General features: G+C 39.8%; 1 protein-coding gene across 1 annotated transcript in view; it reads left to right on the forward strand.

The window, feature by feature from the left end:
* pth2ra (parathyroid hormone 2 receptor a) overlaps positions 1–20,166 on the forward strand; it is a 46,774-nt gene extending 26,608 nt beyond the window's left edge. The window contains exons 10-13 of the mRNA XM_084545153.1: positions 6,028–6,122; positions 10,823–10,961; positions 17,287–17,328; positions 18,580–20,166. Of these exons, the coding sequence (XP_084401279.1) occupies positions 6,028–6,122; positions 10,823–10,961; positions 17,287–17,328; positions 18,580–18,966 (663 nt within the window). The 3' untranslated portion in view covers positions 18,967–20,166. The remainder of the gene's footprint in view (positions 1–6,027; positions 6,123–10,822; positions 10,962–17,286; positions 17,329–18,579) is intronic.
* Positions 20,167–23,933: the final 3,767 nt, after the last annotated feature.

A 23,933-nucleotide genomic window follows, 5' to 3' on the forward strand; every position in this document is an offset into this window, starting at 1 on the left:
TGCCTAGAAGCAAAAGTAAATGGTCAAGTCAGAGCTAGAGAGAGCTAGAGTTATAGCTATTATTTATTATCACAGCAGAAACACATTAATATTTCTGTTCCCCGAGCAGCTATGGCTTAGTAGGTCTATTTCTGGTGGTGAGAAAAAGCATGTGAGTTATTTGGAGAATCTGTGTTTTTCCGCTAATAGGCAGAACTTTTATTTTTGTTTTCTAAGTCAGAGATGTAGACAAACACAGAGCACTCAAGATAATAACACACAACTCTTTCTATCTTTGTGGAAAATGTAAGTAGTTGAGCTTCCTTTGGCCCCAAACAGGGTTAGACCTGCACAAAACTGAGGAACAATTTTAGACATTTCTTCCTCACAGAAGGACTTTGTTCAGTAAGGATGATCTGTCACCTCCAGTGATTGTGGGCTATCACGCTGTTTCTTTATGTCTTCCGTTTTCCCACACTGTCAAAATCAGTCCACGCTTAATTTCTGTGTCACTACTTTCATCCAATAAACTATTTGTCTGCTTTCTCTCAGCTGATCATTCCATCGTCTCTGTGCTTTAAATTTACTTTCACATCTAGGTCCCTGGTATATCTTAAAAACAAAAACAGAAACCCAAAATCCTTTAGATCTGTTCCTGATGCCTTGCATCAACATTCTACTGAGGTCATTCCACAGGTATGGAAGCTTTCACTGGGCCTGTCCAGATAGAGCAGGGATGGGCAACAGGCGGCCGGGGGCCACACACGGCCCGCGACCTCACTCGAAATGGCCCTTAAATTCATTTTTGAAAATTATGAAAATGTGTCCTCTGCGGCACTCAGTTGTAACAGTTGTAATGACACAGTTGGCCTCTAATGCAGACGCCACCTCGTGCATGCTTCCACCGGGTCTTCTCTATCAGTGAGGAAGAGACATTGAGCCATGGCTAAGAGCGGAGGAAAGAGAAAACTTGATCGAGAAAATCGTGTGTGTGTGTTTCAGGTGAAATGGGAAGAAGGTTATCTGTTCACAGAATTTAAAAGCAAACCTATGTGCTTAGTCTGCTTAGAGACGTTATCTGCCATGAAAGATTTCAATTTAAGCAGCCGCTACAACACGTTGCACAAAGCTAAATACGAGAGTATACTGAAGCTGCAAGCAACAGCGGCTTTTTACCAGTGCCCACTGCTGGTAGTGGTGAGGGTAATATAGGGAAAATGGTAAACTCTTTCTTAGTGTAAAAATGCACAAATTAGTTCTTGCAATTATTGCAGTTTGTCTGCTGTTGTGCAGCTTTCTGACATCCTTGAGATGGATGGTGATTTGTATGTTTTATTTTCATAAATCTTCTCAGCATAGACACACTGGGGACAGTTTTATTTATCCCAGTCCACATGAAAGCCTCCTGCCTGGCGCTGGGGAGTGTACACAAAGTAACAAAACACAAAAGACTTTTCCCAGAAGTGCTGCGCAGCCTGGTGTGACTGTGTCATTCAGGTGCCTGCAGAGATTCTGTGTCCAGGAACACTACTGCATAAGACAGAGTGAAGCTTATCACAACATGCACAGCAGCTGTATCAACTTACACATGCTGGCACAGACCAATCCGGACCTGCCTCTGCCTGCAGTGGAGATGAACCACAGTGTTTTACTCCGAGTAGCTTGTTACTTCATAACTCAATCAGGCACAACATTATGACTACCTTACTAATACTGTGTAGGTCTCTCTCGTGCCTCCAAGACAGATGTGACTCATCAGAGAATGGGCATGGGCCTTCTGAGGGTGTCCTGTGGTGTCTGGAAACAGGATGTTGTTAGTGGGGGCCTTTGGGTCCTATGGGTTGAGGGGAGGGGCCTCTGTGGATCATCCCACAGATACTTGATCAGTTTGGGATCTAGTGAATTTGGAGGTCAACACCTTGTGCTGTTCTTCATGTTTTTTGAGTTGTTCCTGAAGAGGTTTTGTGTGAGGCTGCATCCTTGTAATGTTCGGTCTGTATAACAAATACTTGAAGTTGACATTTAAAATTCTACTAATCTAGAGATTATTTCTTCATGTTTTGATCACACACTTCCTTATCTAAATTGGAAACCTGGAACTGGAAAGCTGTTTAGCACATTTACACACCAGTGATGAGATTAAGGTGTGGTAGGCATAAGCCCTTGGCTGAGAACAGACCCACAAGGCATCTGTCAACACAACTTACATGTCTTGCAATACAAATAGCACAGTCGAGTGTCCCTGTCCCTTCTATCCTCATCGTAACATTGACTCTTTCCCTCTCTTCAAATCTAGACTTAAAACACACCTGTTCCAGAAAGCATATTCTCTGTAATTGCACTGTTCCATTTTATTCAGTTTTTTTTGTTGTTGTTGTTGTTGTTTTTTTGTACAGTGTCCTTGTGTGTCCTGAAAGGCGCTTATAAATAAAATGTATTATTATTATCATTATCACTTGTCAATTCAACTACTGGACAGAATATCTTAAGTTTAGATCTAGAATCTGTACTTGTTTTTTCTGCAGTGACAATATAAGTAACCACTGGTTCAATACAAACAGAACAGGAAAAACATCTTCAGTGACATTTTAATTTTGAACGACATGTAAGTGAATAACATTTTCAAGTATGAGAAAGGAACTATAGAAAAATGTAACATGCCACAGAAAAGGGAATTTGAGCTGGAATGTGTGTTTCATTTATACACATATCTAAAGTAGTCACAAACTAACAAGGTATGTATGTGGTGTGTGCTTAAAAATTCACTAGGGCATAGCTGTGTAAAATAAATGCCGTCTGAGCACAATGAACCCTAAGACAGAACGTAGCGTCACAGTTGGTTGAATACACGTTTTTAATCATCTCTGTGTTATTCTAATGAGAACGGGAACAGACAGATAAGAAGTTCAAGGAAACTGAGAATGCAGGGTCTACACAGCATTCAAAAGATTGAGGCTGACTTTCCTAGTCTATTACAGGGAGAAATTATGCAGACATGGTACTTAAAATGAAACTTCCTCCTACTAAACATGCACAGATATATACTACGTTCAACACAGTGTGTGCAATACATGCTCTGTACAGAAACATCAGCAAATCATTTAAATGTTTAATGTTGACAGAAAAGTGTATTTTCAGGTCATTAAAAGTATGCAGTGATAACTCAAAGTATTTAGAACTTGCTCTTCCTCTTTAATCTCTCTCATATCAAAATCAAATAAGCAACATGACACAGAGCAACAACATTTCAGTCATTAAATTATTTGAATCAATATTAACAACAAACTCTACTTGTCGTTTATTCTCTACATAGTAAACAAATCGAACTGTGAAAACACTACTGAACCGAAGTGAAGATGAAGAGAGTCTTTGTTCCTGCAGTGTCTTGCTGCGGAGGCCACTTTTGCAAAAGCTCTGAATTAATGAGCAAACTACTTCTAAAAAATGACACATTTGACGGCTGATATCTTCTGACTTGCGTAGTCTGAGGCGGTCTGTTGCATGAGTTTAGTTGCCACAAGCTGTGACTGGAAAAATGTCCTGCAGATTCTAATCAGTGGCAGTATTGCTTATCAGGACTAATGCACTGCTGGCTGTGATAGATTATAGAATGAAGACACAAAAAGAGTGTAAACTTGCAGAAATGAGAAATGACCATGTGCTGTGCTGTAGATTCAGTCCAACAATCCTTGTGCATCGGTGAATTATATCAAATATGGCAAAAGTACGAATGTTTTGTGTGCCGTTATAAAACAAATAGCTTGCTGAGCAACGGGCTTCTAACAACACACTTGGGAACTCTGGAATTAAGTAGACGTAACAGAACAACCTAAGATTTGATTAATTACATATAAAAGAATGTCTGTTGCATTCATTTGGCTCGCACACCGGTAACTATGGGTTTTTACGCCAACCAGCAATAATTGGTTTGCCAAAGCTGCAGAGGGTAACGTTCGTAGTGACTGAGACGACACCCCAGAGTATGGCTGAGCCAGTTGTAGAAAAACTTATCTAACTAAGGTTGTATAAACACACAGTGGTCAGAAAGAATGAAATAAAGCCTGGGAAGTGTCCAAGACAGGTTTCTGGTACTCCAGGTAGAAAAGAAACTCAGTGGAAGGATTACAGCAGATAAAACGATCAATGGAGAGGGCAAACATGGATTTGTGCTGGCGTCGACTTTGTTAGAGAGCATTGAAAGAAGAGAAAGGACCGAGTGGCTGTGGATTATAGGCATGCACGCCGTATGAGTGTACCAACAGTGTTTGTGTAATCGCTCTCACTGCCGATAGGGTGAGACAAATGTTCCACACTCTGCACTTTGTTCACTCTGCAGACTTTGCCACTTTGATGCAGTAAGGATGGCGCCATGTTGGAAGACGTTCTGTGTAGCAATAACACTGAGTCCCAGACAAATTTCCGCAAGGGACAATAAAATATATCTTGACATCTTGAACTTGATAGTGATGGGTGTGAGCACTGTAACAACAATGATGTCAATCAGAATAGCTTATAAAAAGTGACTGTTGCAGAAAATATATAAACATATACATTTCTAAAGCTAGTATTCTAAATTCTAATTCTGATTAAATTATTATTTTCCGTTAGTTACGCTATATACGTATATATTTTTTATTTTTATTTATTGTGCATAAAAAACAATAGATTAATAGATCAGTTAATGTCACACAAAGTGCAGTAAACAGAAGAAGCATCAAACAAAATCATATTTGTTCACCTTTAAAGCAGCACTAGTTCTGCTACATACATCTGCACCTAATTTTCAAAGCACCTGGCAGGAGATTGTTCCAGCATCTTGGACAAACCTATTTGAAGATCTTGTCACTAAAACATTTCAGTATCCAGACATATATGGACTGTACAACAGGATTTTATATATATCTTAATTCAGTTCACGACTGACAAAAACTTCCAAATACATACACAGGCAGTTAAATTGGATTAATATTGCTGTAAATGACATTGCGAACTCCTGTCACATAGAGTTACATTTATGAATATTGGAAGAGACATCTCAATTTTAAGTGTCAGGTGTGTGGCTTAAGTTTATTTATAAAGATGTGGTTATTCCACACCAACGGCGCCAGTCATCAAAGTCCTCAGTGACTAATGTTCCTGGAAATGTGATAGGACGGTGATGTTTGCAGGTTGAATCCTACTTTAAAATGCTACTTAACCTTTCATCACAAAAATGGCATATATTATGGGTCTCTCATTAATATGCAAATAAGAAACATTCCTCCTTGGCACTGTCACTGCGCTGTCAAGTGTAGTGTCATTCTTAATTATTGTTTGTGCATTTATTCATGATAATAATGGTGGAAAGATAAGGAGGAGACTAAGGATGAACATGCTTCATATCAAAGTCATTATTTCATGACTGGTTTATGGCTTCTTATAGAGGACTGTTGCTCCTGGCATGTATTTGTATTCTGGAGCTCATTCAGGCTCATGAAAGGGGTGAATAGTGTGGAATAGAAAGGATGATGATTCAGGGGCCCAGGTCTTTGGCTGCAGAAAACATAAGCCTCTATTTGCATCTTTCTCATTAAAGTTCTTAAAAAGAAATTCCTAAACTCTGCAAAGAGGCTGTATTTTTCCTACTTCTTTATCTACTCTATATGCCTCTACATTAGTTTTTTTTCAATACTTTTCAAAAAAAGATATGTAGCCACTTAATAGTTAGTTACAGTATTTAGTCCCACCTCATAATACAGACTTCAAAAAGATATAATGGATGTGCGAATGAAAGGGTTCTATTCACTATTCTAGTTTCAGAAAGACACAGTTAGTATAATGTAGTCATTTATATTAACTGCAATTTAAACTCAATAACTTTTTGTATTAATATTAATTGATATAATTTGGGTTTAAAATAACAAACTGACCTGTCCATTTTCTTCTGATGAGAAGTTATTATTTTTGTTTTCAAGATTTGACTTAATTTTCCCCCCTATTGTATTTTTGAGTCACAGGAGTGATTGTGCACAGTTTGAAGCGTTTTCTGTCTGTTTCCTTCTATTTCAGCTCAATTTTATTCTGTTTGTGAACATCGTGCGAGTGCTGGCTACTAAAATTCGAGAAACAAACGCAGGGAGATATGACACCAGAAAACAGTACAGGTTTGTACTAAACTGACAGTGTCTGTACCAACAGCCTTCCATTTCATGTCCACAAGGCATTCATCAGCATTGATCTTTCATTCATTCTGTTTTCAGCTAACAGACAAGACTTGGAGACTGTTTTCAGTGCTGGAACTACATACTAAATAATGAGTATTTTGGCAGTACACGATGATTAACGCAAAATGACCTGTCCATTGCACTGAAGGAACATGTCAAGTGTAATTGTGTGAGCTCTACAAAGTAATAGGTTACGTCTCTTTACTGATGCAAAGTCAATACTCTTTTCATGGGTTTGCTGACAAACTGAAAAATATTAAATTTCAGTTATCATTTAAGTTATCAATGAGTTATCACTTAAAGTTTTTATGTATGTTTGTTTATAATACACAAACTCTCATCTATACATGAAATACACACCTAGAGTTATTGCCACTAAATAACCAAACAGATCCATAACCACTACACGCAGAACTCCCACTCTTACTGCCACCTAAATGTAAACAAAGATATATCTGGTTTCATTATTTATGCACCTTTATTTAGGTTTTACGTACATATGCATGATTTTCCACCAGTGAGTCTGTTTAGCAATAATTAATAATAAATCGCCTCATACATGGTCACATTGTTAAGTACATAATGTCACACAACAGCATTTGCTCTGTAATACGTTTTCAACAATACAACATGAGATGCCCATGGTGAGCTCCGGTAAAGTGACTTCTGCTTCATAAATTAGTGTGCACTTTGCTCCTGTCTGACTCGTTCTCAGTGTCCCTAGTCAACCCCCCTCACACACACACGTTTTCACATCTGTAATTATCACTGTTATTGCACTGCTGGTGCTGGCATTCGTGTGTCAGATAAAAACATTATAATTACAGTACATTATCCAAGAAGAGTACAGATTTGAATGCTGCAGACGAGTTTGTTTGGTGCAGATGAGCAGACAATTTGTCAGAAATTATAATAATGATCAGGTGCAATAAACTGCAGGCCAAATACGACATTTAATTCATAGAGAAACATCTGAAATTAGTAGGTAGGGTGACAAAAAAAGCTTACAACATGAATGGAGTTATGATGTTGACTAAATCTAGCATCCAATAATCTATGTATGACAAATTAAGCAACAACTATAGTTTATTCCAACTTTTTCCCTGTTTTATCACTTCCAGCAATTGTAAAAAGGCTGTACTCACCAAAGTTACTATTGAATTTTAATGTAGCAGAACATGCAACACTTACAATCATTGAGATGTTCAAAGCTATAAACTAACCCCGGATGGGCCACCCCCTTTTTTTAGAAGGGCTGTCTGAGACTTGACTGTGCTTTAGTGACTGTACAGGATTTGTGTTTGAACATGAGAGATGGATGCTAATGCATGTAAATCAGCCAGCTGGTTCAAGTTAAACATATAGAAACACTCATCTCTTTGATGTTTAGCTTGAAAGTGAAGCTGCTGTAAACCACTTCCTTAAATGTTTGATATGGCTATGGATTGCGATGAACGATAGTGTGCAATGATTGGACTTAATAAAAATCATAGATATCAATGTATTTCACACCTAGCACACATACGCACGCACACACACAAACTTGTGTTAATGCTTTCCCTAGTCTCTAATCATAACTTAATTGTGATCAAGAAGTTGTGTGGCTCAGCAAAAAGTACCCTGCAATGTTAGTATTTCATGGACAAATGGCTTCCACAGCTTGATAAAAACAAGAACACACAGTGTGGAGTAAAGCTCACAAAGATGTACACAGTGCTCCAGAGTCCGACAGAATTCAACTCATGCCTAAACTAAGATTCCTGCAGGGAACAGTCTCTGCAGAACAAAAAGTAATAATTAATGGAATCAGTTCAAACTTTAGATGGACAAGTTAACTAACTGGATTAGGACTGAAGTATGAATTAGTTGCTTTGCCTTTCCCTTTGCACTGATGACAGACATTCTCAGACAATCTCGCTTGGGCCTGAAATCCGCTTTCTAAGCACTGCTAGTGTAGTGGTATCATACAAGCCTCCCATTCTTGTGAACTGGGTTCGATTCCCAGGCAGTGCATTATTGTTTCTTGTGACTTCTACTCCAGGTTTGAAAGGACTTTCACACCTTTCACTTCCCTACCATCTCCGTCACAAAAGGCCAAGCCGCACCCCAAACCACCCTCGCTGAGGATCTGTGAACAGGATGTGCGTCAACTCTTTCAGAGACAGAGGATTAGGAAGGCCCCAGGACCTGATGGAGTGTCTCCGTCCTGCCTGAAAGTCTGTGCTGATCAGCTTGCTCCCATCTTCACCCAGATCTTCAACAACTCCCTGGAGCTGTGCGAGGTCCCCTCCTGCCTCAAACGCTCCACCATCATCCCGGTTCCCAAGAAGTCCCCTGTCACAGGATTAAACGACTACGGACCAGTCGCCCTAACATCTGTGGATCGTGAAATCCTTTGAACGACTGTTGCTGGCCCATCTGAAGGACATCACGGATCCCCTGCTAGACCCCCTGCAGTTTTGCCTATAGAGCAAACAGGTCAGTAGATGATGCAGTCAACATGGCTCTCCACTACATCCTGCACCACCTAGACTCTGCAGGGACCTACGCACGGATCCTATTTGTGGACTTCAGCTCTACGTTCAACACCATCGTCCCGGAGCTCCTCCACCAAAAACTGTCCCAGCTCACTGTGCCCCCCTCCGTCTGCGGGTGGATTACCAGTTTCCTGACTGACACAAGGCAGCAGGTGAAACTGGGTAACTTCACATCCACCACCGTCATTGGACTCATCTGGGATGGCGACGAGTCTGCATACAGAAGGGAAGTGGTCCTCTGGTGCAGTCAGAACCACCTGGAGCTAAACCCGCTCAAAACTATGGAGATGACACTGGACTTCAGGAAGAGACCCCCATCACCCCCCCCCCCCACACACACACACACACACAATACTCAACAGGACAGTCCCTACAGTAGAGTCATTCAGGTTCCTAGGGTTCACAATTTCATGGGACCTGAAGTGGACCTCCCACATAGACTCTGTAAGGAAGAAGGCCCAGCAGAGGGTGTACTTTCTGTGTCAGCTCAGGAAGTTCAACCTGCCTCAGGAGCTGCTGATATTCTTCTACACTGCAATAGTCCAGTCTGTCCTGACCACGTCCATCACAGTCTGGTTTGGATCCTCCACCAGGCACAACAGGGACAGACTGCAGAGAACAGTCAGGGCTGCAGAGAGGATCATTGGTACCGACCTTCCCTCCATCCAGGACCTGTACCTGTCCAGGGTCAGGAAGCGGGCCAGGAAAATCTCCACAGACCCCTCACACCCTGGTCACAATCTGTTCAGACTCCTCCCCTCAGGCCGGCGTTACAGAGCACTGTATGCCAAAACCACCCTCCACAAGGACTTCCCCTGGGGCTGTCGCTCTGATGAACTCTGAGCAGTCACAGAGTGTGAGACCATTCACATGAACAATAAACAATAACTCTGCACTATTGTATACAGTCACTGTACAAAACCCTGGTTTGGTGTATATATCTGCTCTTATCCTATATTTTATGTGTACAGATTGAGATTTATTTTATTTTATTTTATTTTATTTTTCTTTCACGTATTTAAGTTGTTTCTGTATAAGAGAGCAAAGTTGCCGGAGTCAAATTCCTTGTATGTGTACATACTTGGCCATTAAAGCTGATTCTGATTCTGATTCTGATTCGTGGAGGCATTATGTCGGTCTGTCATTCCAAATCTTGTGAATGCAACTATAATATTATTAAACTGTTCCAATACATACAGTATATCATATACAGTACATGTGACAGATATGAATGTAAATGATGGAAAAAGAACTTTGAGAGACTCTGGTCAAAAGTCAAAAAGGTTTCTTTAATCAGCGATTCACAGAGAGAGATTCCATGGCAATGTGAGTACTATCAGTCCCTTATCACTTGTTGCTCACAACATCCTCAGTACAATGACGTTGTGAAGGCTGAAGAACAGGTGAGAAAACATTGTAAATCCAACCATAAAGATAAAGAAGATCATAAAGACATGTTAAATAAAGGATAACGCATAGGTTATACATTTAGTTGTGTCATTGTTATACGAGTCTATGTGTAACTAGTCTAAAGCTGAAGGTAAGGTGAGCATAGAACACAATCAGTGATACAATCAGTACTATTTTTCTATCAGTAAACTCCAACGTCACTGGTTGGCGCAGGCATACATCCACAGACAGAAATTTACCTTAAAACCTGTTATATGCTTTGGGGAACAAATTCCCACTGTTTTCCTGAAGAATTTATAATTTAACACATAACATTGAGCCTATAAACAATAAGCAGAAAATGATATACACTCCAAGTGTAGTTGTTACATGTCTGAAGAAACAGAGTCAATGTTCTTCAAATCAGTATTCCCTCAAGGACACGTTTGAAATCTTGTACTTCTGTATCAAAGTCAAGAATCTAATCTCAAGTGGTGGACAGAGTGTGAACTTGGCAACAAAAAATCATTACTTATCTCAGTGTCTTGAAGGTGGGAAGCTGTTGACTTGGCAAATTAATATGCTGTTGGTTTTTCTCCCTATAGTTGTTTTCTTTCAATTTGATGTAAGTTAATATTACTCTCTTATGGGATAAAACTTTATTGTGAAAATGTGACATTACTTATATTTGTATATGTGTGTATGTCTCCACAGAAAACTGGCAAAGTCCACCCTTGTGCTAGTGCTGGTGTTTGGCATCCACTATATCATCTTTGTTGGGATGCCTCATACATTTCAGGGACCAAGTTGGGAGATCCGCATGTACTTTGAGCTGTTCTTCAACTCATTTCAGGTACCTTCTGTTTTCTTTTCTGTTATGTCACATGAAGAGGAGTCTTCCCATTAATGTGTGCAGCACAGTTTGTTTGGTTCATGTCTCCACTTTAATTACATGTTTTGAAACCAGTCAAGTTAATGAGTAAGTAGATTCATAGCTAGCCTATGCTGAAGGTATTTATCTACTCTGGTGAACCTATTTATATTCGCCTGATGGCTGCAAGCATCTACCCCATCTCTACACTGATGTTGTGTGGTTTCAAACCACAGTTGCAGACAGTAGAGCTGCAGAGCAGACCTTTTTAGATTCGTATGCATCAAACAAGGGTCTGTTCCATTACCACAAAGCCTCTTGTGCACTTCAAATGTCATTCTGATTAATAATTCTGTTGTTTCTGCTTCAAAACAACAGATGTCTTGTATACTTGACACATTTCAGTTTACACAGGCCTATAAACAATCAAATTAATTAAAACTTCAAATAGGTTGATTGTTTTCTCAACCATTATAATGTGAATCTTTAATGTTGTAGATATTTTATAGTGGTGGACCTCTCAGAAGCAAAATGACAAATGATGTGGTACGTGACACGCACATTGATCATTGTGCTCCCCAGTTGGAAGAGATGCACGGTAGTGGGTGTCCATCTCATTATACTCGCTCTTCACAGCTATTGGAAGACATATCAGTTTTCTCTAGTTTGAGTAATGTAGAGTACAAAATTCAAGCAATCAGCAAACCGTAGGAACAGGGCATACAGTACATGTGTAGTTTAACATTGGGAACAAGGCACTACTGCGAATCTAAAGGCAATCTGGCATATGAGCTGTGAATAGCAAGGGTATCCAGGTATCCAGGTATAAAACTGGCTGTTGAACCACAGGTTGTGCCAGGTAATGTTTCAAACTGAAACAAGAAACAGTAACACAAGTATGAAACAAAAACACCAAACCATGACAGCAAGACCTGCTGTGTGAATTGTGTGCAACCTGCACCAGACGATTTAATGATAATAATAGAAATGCCTGTTTATTCATTCATTACTGTAGATCTCTAGATCTCGTGTCACTGGAGTATTACACCTTGTCAAATTAGGACCATTGGGTTAATACTGGATTGTCAAGAAGAGCAGGCACACAGTCACAATCTGTGTCTGCTTTGAATGAATATTACGCATATCAGTGATCTTTCTCACTGATGTTGTGACAGAGGAGTGTATAATTTAAAACACTCTGGTGTCAGGAAGTCAACATCTTAAAGCCAGAGTAGAAATCGCTTTGTGAACACATTCAAAACAAATTTAGAATTTACAGATCACAATCTGTGCTCTGCTCCATTGGCAATCTCCCACTGCAGTCTCAGGCTGGCTCACTGTAACCTTTACATTTCATTTCAGGGGAAAGGGACTGCAATTATCTTATATAAATTAATCTGGATGACTGACAGTGTCCGAGTCACAGACGGATTTCATTATTTAAGGAAGCAGCTTGATAATGATATTGATTCAAAGTCACATTTCAGCTCTTCCTAACTTTAAATGAGATATTTCTAACTAATGTGTGTGTGTGTGTAACATTAACTAACGTGCATATTATACTTTACATACTCAGAGTTTATTTTGGAAGACGTATCAGTTCAGTCTAGCGTGATGATTAAATATAATTGCCTCAAACTTATGTCAAGTAATTGTGAGTTTAACCATAAATTGCGTCAGTGTAATGAATTAATCAAGAAAGTTTGATAATTCATGGAAGGAGATGGATTGAGTAATTAAAATAGAGAAGACAATAATAGTCAAACATGCAATATTACTCTACGTAATGACTCTACGTTAACAAAAAACACACTATAGAAGGGCTGCTACAAACTATTTCTATTGATTATTTTTGTTATTTTCTGAGTAATCGATTAACCATTCAGTTTAATTTACAACAATAAAGATAACTTCCACCATTAAATGTTCAAATTTTTATTCAACCTAACATATTTTAGCATGAAATCTATGATACACATTTCAAACTTTAACGTTAACCACTTCACAAACCAGTCTTCACAAATGTCAAGAATTATGCAATGTTTAACTAATTAGGAAAATGTCATTTACTATATTCTGATAATAATTAGTACTCATAGTGTATAGGATGATGTAACTTCAGTGGCTTGTGCTGATTGTAACTGGAAATACATTTGAGCAAAATGAACTGGAGAGTTGCCATGCTAGACGTTATCATCTGTTCTTTGTCCTTGTTGAGTTTTTGTCTGGAAAAAAACAGGGGACAGACATGAAAACGGGTCAGGGGTGAAAAAGGTGAGAAGGATACTACCCCTCTAGGCGGGTCCGGGGTCATGCTCCCCCGGAAGAAAATTTTGAAAATTCCATATTTCAAAGCATCAATCTGATGCATTTTGAGATGCATTTTTTTGCCAACCTGGGGAGAGCATTAAGAGATGGTGGACATGCTGTCACTTAACTTGTCAGCTTGTTAGCTAATAATTTTCCACCGGAGCTTTGGCTGGCTAACGTTGCGTTCTCTCCTGCTGTGTTCAATGACTCAATTCATCAAGCTGTAGCTAACGTTAACTAAGCCTATGTCAACAGAGCTCCTGGGTAACTTAGATATAGGCCTACCAGAAAATATAAAAAAATATTGAAACCATCACTCACCAAATTCAGTCAGGTAAATCGCCGAAGCCTTCTGATGGTGGTCTGCACGGCACCCCTTGTGTGCATGCTCTGGTCAGCACGAAGCGAACTGCTTGTAAACCAATCGGTAACGGTATTCCATTCACGCAAATATTTCCATGCGCAACATGGCATCATGGTTTTGCGTAAATATACACGCCACTTTCAACTTAGCCAACTAGCGTGTTATCTGTAAACACGCCAAAATGCTATTAATGCGTTGGATAGCACGCTAGTGGCCATTGGCGTGTCATACATACGGAGTTCATGAGATCAGTCTGCCATGCACTCGCCACACCTGCCCCCCCCCCCCCAACTTTTTCTCATCAAATCTACACGATTCACGTAGGTCACTTATTCTGGTTTCAAAACGGCGAATTTCGCCGAAAGGTGAGTGATTTTCATGTCTGAGGGGAGAACACAACGATGAGTCCAAGGCACTGACCAGTCAGACAAATCTCACGCTACGGTCTGGTTGTTTTGGGGTCTGAAAGTCAGGTTGTCTCCTCTGCTGAGATGGCTGTGCATGTTACAAAGCATCCATTTTATTAGGTCTGCTTAATGGATTCCCACACTTCTGACAATTTTGGCATAATAACTGGTCCTACAGAACCAAGCGAGCCACTCGTGCCAAAACTGAAAGCATGTCTTAATGAAAGTCAGGTCTTTTTTATGAATTCTTGACAAATGCACATTGACTCTAACATTTAATTCATCGTGGCTGCATTTCCCAGTAATTAACGGTCTCAGAGGTTCAAATAAACACACCAAATTACTCATAAGTGCATTTGTCAAAGCAACCCATAATAACAAGCGTACTGACATGGCTATTAAAAGGCCATGCTCTAATGATGGCTCTGTGCTAAAACGCACAAGCGTGTTTTTAGTTTTGTGAGCCAAAACAAACAAGCGGAATGTGCATATTTTGTCCTTTGTTTGAGATGGCTGTTAAAAGCTTCTAAATGTTTACTGTCCTTGTCAATAAAGGGTGAATCAGTTCAGTAATAATATGCTCTATTTGACTGTAGTCTGTGTCTGATGTTAAAAGTACCTAAAACACAGCATATAACTCAAGCATACTCTAAAACCAAAGCTCTAATTATATTATATATATTATATACTTTTATTCACAGAGGGGCTTCAGCGCCCTTGATAAAAGTTTTAAATCTTAGAACTTGGGCATAAAAGATGTTAAGTTCTTTTCAAATGCTAGCTGGATCCATTAGAACAAAATAAGCATGGAGCTCTCTCAGTAGTTGGTCTCACAAAGACAGGCTGAAGTAAATCTTAGTGAAAGAGGCACCACTTTGCTTGTCGTGAATCATTATAAAGGACAGGATAAATAAAATATCATATTGACTAGACATGACAAAATTCTGGGACCACTGAGTTCAGAAACAGGAAGCATGACTCATATTGACTTTAGATACATAGTTCATATTTATAGAGTAAAAAATATGAGTGTAAACTGTGTCTATGGTGTACCAGCGCATAACGTATTACTTAAGTGTGTAAATGTCACAAATGGCCATGGATCTGTTTTGGTAGATGCCTATGGGTAGATTTATCTTATTAATTAGTTCGCCCCCATGTGTATGTATTACTTTAATTATACAATACATATTTTATTTACAGAAACCTGACAGGATGAAATTTGTTTATTCCTCAAGCAATTAAATAACATTTTTGGATGAAGCTGATGTTTGCCAACGAAAGCCAAAAAAATAACACTGTGCCTGACTTTGAGATGGTGTCCAGAGACACAACAAAAACACAATTTTATGCCAAAATAAACACCAAACTTACACAGCGTCACCTGACGAGTCAGAAAATCCTCAGCCACATCACATCAAAGAGGTGGTGCCAAAACAAAGAACGAACCTGAAGTGAATGACCCATTGAAATATGGCCTGAAAATAAATCTCAACAATATGAAGGTCTATATAATTATACTGCTAATCATCTAGTGACATATATATATTTTTTTTCTGTTGTAACAGAAATTGAAATAATAATAGCCAACTTTATACACACATGCCTACAATTCATCCAGCAGTATTTGGTAGTACATTTAAAGCATTTTATTCAATGCCTACAAAGTATCTTTATCAATATTTATAAAAAGGTTATAATGGATGCACCGTTTCACATACTCACACAGGTGGTCTAACAGTCGCGAGGTGGGGTACACCCTGGACAGGTCGCCAGTCTATTCCATGAAAATCCCTGAAATACGCTTACTGTGGAGTTTATGAAAGATAACCTTGTTGGTATATGTATGTAGGCACAACACATTATATGTCAGTACAAAATGTTCTCATACTGATAGCTGCTTCATGGTCAAACAGCCTATAGAGTACAACATAGTGTTCTTGCATTTAATATTCGCTTGTTGTGTAATATTCCATGATATGTACCCTGCACTTACACAGTTGACCATAAAGTTGGATTAAAATATTTTGTACTTCTTCTCCTGAAATGATTGTGATAATGTGATTTATTCTCGACAGATAAAGTGTATGTCTTCTCAAAACTTTACTGATTAGTCTCTTCCAGACATAAAACAGAATGTGTATAAATAGGAATAAAAAAAGGAATGTGTCTGAAAACAAAATCATTCCAACTCAAAACACTCTTAATGTCAATTTCTGGTAGAGTCTGCTCTAATGACACATTGTCAGCAGCTGCACTGATAATGTTGTCTGTTTCAGGTCTTTTCTCAGTCTGCTAAATGTATTTTTTATGCTGATTTCAAACAGCAGTACGAGAAGCTCAGCTGTGTCAAATGTTTTTGGTAACATATTCAACTTGCCAAAAAAAGGAATGGGCAGTTTTGCAATTTTATAGCAATTTTAAGGGCAGGGTAATCTGGCAAATGCATACCTCATTGCAAGTGAATTCACCTTTGGACACTACATGCCCACAAAAAGTAGAGCATAAGTAGAGCAGTGGAATTGAAGTTCAAGGTCCTTTATTGTATGATTTTGTTTGCTGTTTCTGTCCCTTAGGAAAACTTATTACACAACCTGATGTTTACTCCACATGGGGCCAACATGTAGACCTGTACAGAAACACCATCCCCTCAGTATGATTGAATATCCCTTTCAGGTCGAACAAGGCTGTTCAGATTGAGGGACTTTTGTTCTGTTGTTTTGACTGGGCTATTGTTCAGATTGTCAGTGGAATACTAGTGTCAGTGCAATTCAGATCTGATTCTTAAGTATTAAACTGCAATACAAAGGTTTTCAGTGTTCCTGTTAATCACCGCATGGTAGATACTTGGGGCTTGGGGATGTTCTTTCCAAGGCGCACTGTGTTGATTTGGGCTTTTCTGAGATTTCCTGCCAGAACGTCTCTCACCGGTAAAGATGTGCAATAAGGCACCACACACAAACATGGACAGACACTTTCCCATAACAGTCTCACAAAGACACTGTTACTCGATCCTGTCGATCCTGGTGTGTGGTTAAAACAGTAGGAGCTACAGAGATTAGATTATATTTTTTCTTTTTACGAGATAAGCAGCATTAGAAGTGATAACATTCGACTACCTTCAGCAACCTTTTTGTGTTTGTTTCATAATGGATAGCGACTGTATTGTACTCAGATAAGAATGATTGTGATTTTGTAACTTGTGACTGTGTTGTCTTCTTTTCAGGGCTTCTTTGTGTCCATTATCTATTGTTACTGCAATGGAGAGGTGAGTGGACATATCTTTTTTCCCTTTTTCTTCTTTTAAATGATATTGATCACTAAAAAACTAAAGTAAAAACCGTGGTTTGCGCGATAGAATAACCACTTGAAGTGGTTTAATTACTCCAGGGATTCACATAATCCAGGACCTGGCTGATGAAGTAACTTTTATCACTCCATCAACTACAGGTTCTGTCACAATATCAATTTTTCTCCCTTTGTGTTTCCCTATTATCTCATGCACTTTGTACTCAGCACGCTCAGTTCACAGCCACAATTCCCACATCCAACAGTGTTATCTTCACAAAACCTGTTCATTATGCCTCTTCTCGCTTTCCTTTTGTGGTCCTTATTGTCATGTGGAGCCCTTCCCTTTCATCATCCACTAGCAGAAAATCAAACAACGCAAAATTAAACAGTGGATTTTGTTAAAACTGTTATGTTGAATCAAAGCTCCACGAAGCAGGATTTAGTTATTAACATTTAACCGTGAAATGTGAAAGGGTCTCCACCAACACTTAGAATTAACACTCTACTCTGTGGCTCTAGAGAGTTTTAAGCTGCAATAATGTGCTATTTCAATCATTCAGCTCACACATAGTCTGTATACTGTAGTTGAATCTTTGTCATCAGCCAGCCAGTAGAAAATCATAGGCAGCTGTATAGAAAACAAGTTTGGGAATACAGTGTTTGAAAATAAATATGATGCGAGTAAAGTCACTACATTACATCTTACTTTACATTTTAAGCTCATAAATGACATTGAATCTGAATTTGCAAAAACATAACATTAATTCATCTTTTGTAACCGCTTGTCCTATGAAGGGTTGCGGTGGGGCTGGAGCCTATCCCTGCTCTAATCGTGCGAGAGGCGGGGTACACCCTGGACAGGTCTCCATTCTATTGCAGGGCTAACACAGAGAGACAGACAACCATTCACACTCACATTCACACCTACGGCCAATTTAGAATCACCAATTAACCTAACAAGCATGTCTTTGGACGGTGGGAGGAAGCCAAGTACCCGGAGAGAACCCACGCAGACACAGGGAGAACATGCAAACTCCACACAGAAAGGCCCCAGACGGAATCGAACCCAAAAAAATTACCTCTTGCTGTGAGGCATCAGTGCTAACCACCACGCCACTGTGCTGCCCAAAAAAAAAAATGAACAAAAAGAAAATCTCACATCTTTGCAACGAAAATTCTTCTTCTGCGCTCATACTAAAATTAGACATATCTCTTGTCATCCTCACAGGTCCAGACTGAGATAAAGAAAACGTGGACTCGTTGGAACCTGGCCTTTGAGTGGGAGGGCCCTGTGGTCTGCGGCCGCTACCGCTACGGCTCTGTGGTTGTCGGACTGAACAACAACAGCACCAGCAGTCAGTCCCACCTGGCTGGTGGTGGGCCTTCCACACGCTCCACCACGATGGTGTCCAGCCGTGTTTATCGCAGCACAGGACCCTCCGGGATCAGCGTTCACGCCACCCTCCCTGGGTATGTAATCAGTAACTCAGATCCTTCCATACCTGAAGAACCTGAGGACAGTGGCCCCAAGCGGGTGGATGATATCTCACTGAAGGAAAACTTGCCTGTTCTGAATACAAGTGCGACAGCTGAGGATGAGGAGGAAACACTGTAGCAGTTGTCAGAGGAGGAGAGGAGGCAGGATAAAAAGTTTCCCAGGTGGGGCTTTGCAACCACATTGCACATCTGGATAGGTCAAACTCTGAAGAGGACAACAAAAGCAAACCAAACGTCTGACTGTACAGACAAAACCCGAAAAAAAAAAGTAAATTGTGAAGAAGCTGTAAATGAAGATGAGTCCCAGTTAATGGTTCTGTTGTCATACCACACTCTTGATACTGCCGATAGGAGTCACCAAAAGCTGAATCTATATATACACTGGCTGGAAAATACAAAATAATCTCAGTACGAAGGTAGTGAGTGACAAAGGCTACGAACCTGAGCTGCAGGTGTTGAAAGCATATGCTTGCCAAGCTTCTCAACCTCGACTCATCACAATGCCACTTTGGCATTAAATGCTGCTGATGGTTGGTGCAGGCTGTAAATTTTGTACTAACATTGTATAACATGAGCACCGCAGCTGAGAAAATGAGCTATGGCAGAAGCAAGCTTTCAAAAACACTTGCCAAGGGACAAAAAAGAGAAATAAATAGTTGATGAGAAAATGTGCAGAAGAGAAATCTTCTCTTGGAATGTTGGGAACTGATGAACCTTTGTTCCTTCAAACAAGTCTTCATTAAACTGAAAACAGAGTAAATGATTGTATGTCATTTTCTCCACATAGCCCAAGGCTGTATACAGTAGACGACCGGCCCATTGTCTCCTGCAGGTAGAAAAACAGCATCCCCAGAAACCGTTTCTATGTGTTTTGAAGAAAGATTGAATGGATCACGAGGGGGGATCATTTTAATGGCTTTAAGGGCCATTGACTCATAAAAAGCTCTTGTTTGTTGCCTTTGCCAGCTTTGAATTTGATGCATTTCCTTTTAGCCCCCAAATATTGGCATATATCAAAATGCAATGATTAATGTGTTTCAGGAAGATTTTTTTTAACAATAATAATACTGACATGAGTGCAATCTCTACAACCTGGAGCTCCGGAAAAATTGAGACACTTGGATAAGTGAGTTGCCAACAGCCTGTGGAATGTCATTTCTTTTCCGTGTAATCCGTATTTCAGCAGGACTGATGAACGAGTCCTGAAATCCATCAAATCTGTGGGGGCACTTTTATTGAAAAGCTAAATTACAAGCTCTGAGTCATGTCAAGAGGATTATTACAGCGAGTTTTCCGTTTTGTCACTTCCAATCACGGTTAGAAATGTTTGCAGTTATGTGCGTGAACGCATCAGTGATCACACAAAACAATCTCTCCTGTGTGCCCTAAATGATAAAAATATGTCTGTGGGAACATTGTAGAACAAGTTCACACATGAGAAAAACACAGATAGAAAGCAGATGGTGGAGGCGAAAAGACACCTTCTGTGTTTTCGGTGAATTATACTCACTTGGATTTTTGTCTGTGAACCGGTTCAGAAGATTTGAAGACTTGATTCACACCTCTGCAAAACGCTGCTTTACGCACAGCTGACATAGCATAGGAACTTTCATTGATGACATTTTGAGATAATTGGAAAAAGAGAGGCTGCATACGGATTCTGTATTCCTTCGTACTAAAAATATATTCAGCCTCCTTCAGGAAAATGGAGCCCACTGTCACAATTTACACGCGCTTCTAACTGACACCTCTGCATAATTCCAATTCCAGAAAATGTCAGTAAATGTGACTTAAGAAGAGGATACAACCTAACAGTGAATGTTGTTTATGGACAAACTGAGTGTCATGGTGATCTACTGTGATGTGCTTTCCTCTGCATTCAGCCCACATTGTGAATAATCGCCTATTTTGTGGAGACCATAAACCAAAAAGGAATGCATCCAGCATGCTGTGTGACCCTGAAATGAAGCTGAAATGGATTTTTGACAGACGTATTGACTCAAACACGCGGCAAGACAATTTGCTGTGCACGTGACTCATTTGTAAAGGTGCATACAGTTTTTAAGGCACATCAGAATCAATGTGACATTAAGGCAGCATTAAAATCATTTTCTATTTTCGACAATCAGCTATCGTGCTGTCCGTGAAGCTCTGCATTTGGTGCTGCTTAACTGTTCTGTGTCTGCTTTGTGCATGGGCATGTTCGTCAGTGCAGTAGATGCAAACTGAAACGTGTGCCTCTCCTGCTCCAGCAAAAGCTTTAAAAAAAAAAAAAAAAAAAAACTTGACTTAAAAAGATTCTTTTTAAATTGTCTGTTCATGTGCTAAATGCATTTTCCTGTTTTTCTCTGTGATACTTGTTTGTGCCTTTCTCTTTCCTCTCTCTCTCCATTGATTCCCCCTCCCCTCTTTCCTGTTAACTGCTAATAAATGTTTAATGTTTTCAGCAACTACCTGATCTAAGATGGGCTAAAGATATTATGTGTTTTTTTTTTATTTATCCGTACTAACAATTACCAGACAATATGCCATTATATGAATGACAATTCTGTTTGTATGGGCTCACTAGTCCTTTGGTTTTATTCACACATTCACCTTGAATCGGGGCAGTAACTCCAACCTCTTTTCCCACTCATTTTAAGTATCCAGTGGCATGACACCATCCCATCCACAGCTTGTCCTGCAGAGCTCGTGTTGCAGCACCTTGGCAGACAAAGTGACTGGTGCCACCATAACTAAAGGATCATGCATTGATCAAGCATGCTGCACCTGTTTGGACATTGCTCTTTCACTGCTAAACTTGAATCAGTATGACAAGACACACCAAAGCAGACCTACAGCTCTCTCAGTAGGAAGATTGTCTATATTCATCCCAGTTAACCTTTGCAGGTATCTGCAACACCACCTTTTTAGTCTCTTTTTTTTAGAGCCCTAGCTCATCAAACAAAAGTGAGACTTGTTGTGAGGTTTCCTCAGTGTATATTGAGTCATCTAGCAGAGAACAAATGCACACTCGTTCTGTGTTCCTTGAGCTCTGTTGATAACTTATGCAGGAGATGTTTTGAGCAGAACGTAGCAAGGCTACCAGGATGTGTGAAAAATGTAAATACACATGTCTGGTTGACCTGCAGGTTAAGTCCACCAAGCACAGGAATAATGGCCAGAATGCGATATATCTTTTCTGACCTCTGTATGCAAACATGCCTGAGGGAGGGTTGTTGGTTTATCTCCTGGTGGCTCATTTGTTTGTTCTGACTCCACATTCATCTTGTTAACATGAAGTACAGAGGCATAATTTTCACAAATCTGAAAGTGCCATCAAGTGCCTATTACAGCCCCAGATTATGTGTCTAGTGCATAAACATCCAAAACAAATACCTCTCTCCTTCAGAAAGCACATTTTGTCTGTGTGCTACTTAACTTCGGTAAATGGCTTTGTTTTTATGTAGCGCATTTCTACCTATTAGCACTCAAAGCGCTTTACAGTCACAGACGCATCTGCCCATTCGCTCACACAAGCACACACCAGTGCCATGTACTGGGAGCAACTAACACTAATGCTTACTGAGTCCTTGTCTTGCCCAAGGACATTTTGGCACGAGGCACATTCCAGGGATCGAATCGCTCACCCTCTGTTTCACGGACAACCTGCTCTACCTACTGAGCCACAGCTGTCCCACTTAAAGTTGTTTGTGTTTCTCTAAAAGATGAGCAGGTTAACAGCAGTGACGGTACAAGCTCTCCTGTTTCTTTTGAGACATTTGCCACAGCTTCGTCTTCAAGAGATCACATTGATCACTAGTCACTAGTGGTAGAACGGCAACCTTTTCAACTTCTCCTGTCAGAAGCCGACTGCACCAGATCTGCTAGGCCGGTCTTCTCAACTTTCCCTGGTTCTTGAGTGAGTCTGTTTTTTTCCTCAGTGGTTTGGAGCATAGGTCACTGGTGTGGTCTTGGGTTCCTCCACATGGTTTTTGACAATGATGACCATTCCGTGGGCCTTGCTGACGGAGTGGCTGGTAAACACCAGGTCAATGTCATACACTGTGTATGACTCCATGGGTCGGTCTCTCCTAGCATGACTGTATATGCATTTGAGGGTTGTTATAGATGGCATCTCTAAAAAGGGCCAGACCTGTTCTGTCCAAGTAGCTCTTCAATCAACTTGAATGGCCAGCAATGTCACTCTCCTCCTTACTTGCCCTCTCTCTCTCCCTCAGCATTCCATTCTCAACTTCTCCTTCCTCTCCTGGAATCCTATCCCCCTTGACATGGACAGTGGTGTCTTCTCATGTTGGTCTTCGGTTCTTACTCTCAGAGCATATAGGTTTTTGGCTTTCCTCTTCCATCTTTGCCGCCATTGCTTTATGCCTTATGATGTACTTACTTGTACATAGCATTAGTGTTGTTTTCTGGAGTGATCATTTTTTTTCCAAAGTATGTTTTATTGAGCATTTAACAACAATTTCAGTTTTTCGGTTCACGTGTACAAGAAAATGCACAGAATAAAGCACAAGTATGGTCTAAACAAGATCGTAAAGAAAGACAGTAACAAGTTACAACAGACAATAAGAAGCAAGCAACCAGACAACCGAGGCAAGAACCATGAGAAAGACAAAAATAAACAATAAATAAATAATAATGAATCATCAGTTTTAGCATTACGTCCAAATGTATAATTAGAAATGCAATGAGAAATACACAAATTAGTACACCAAACAAACAAAAAACGGTGCTGAGTCTGAGTATTTGTGCAGATGTAGGCCTGTCTTGTAATAAATGAAGTAGCAAAATTAATTTGAGCTGCCAAAAGCTAGTTTACATGCATCAATATGAAAGGTTCCTAACGTTATTTTGACATGAAGTAATTTCTGCTGCTTACTGAAATTTAAAAAAAGTAAAATCTCTTACCTCAAAAAATAAATGTAGACGCTTTTTTTTTTACTAATTACCTTTCATCCCTGCTAAGCCATAATTACTGTGTCTGATGAAGGGAGAGACACACTTTCCAGTTGAACTCAACTGAACACTCAACTTGAACTTGAACATTTTCCAGTATTAACAAACACTCATCCAGAGCATGAG

This window comes from Chelon labrosus (assembly GCF_963514085.1).
Source record: "Chelon labrosus genome assembly, chromosome: 5".
NCBI lineage: Eukaryota > Metazoa > Chordata > Actinopteri > Mugiliformes > Mugilidae > Chelon > Chelon labrosus.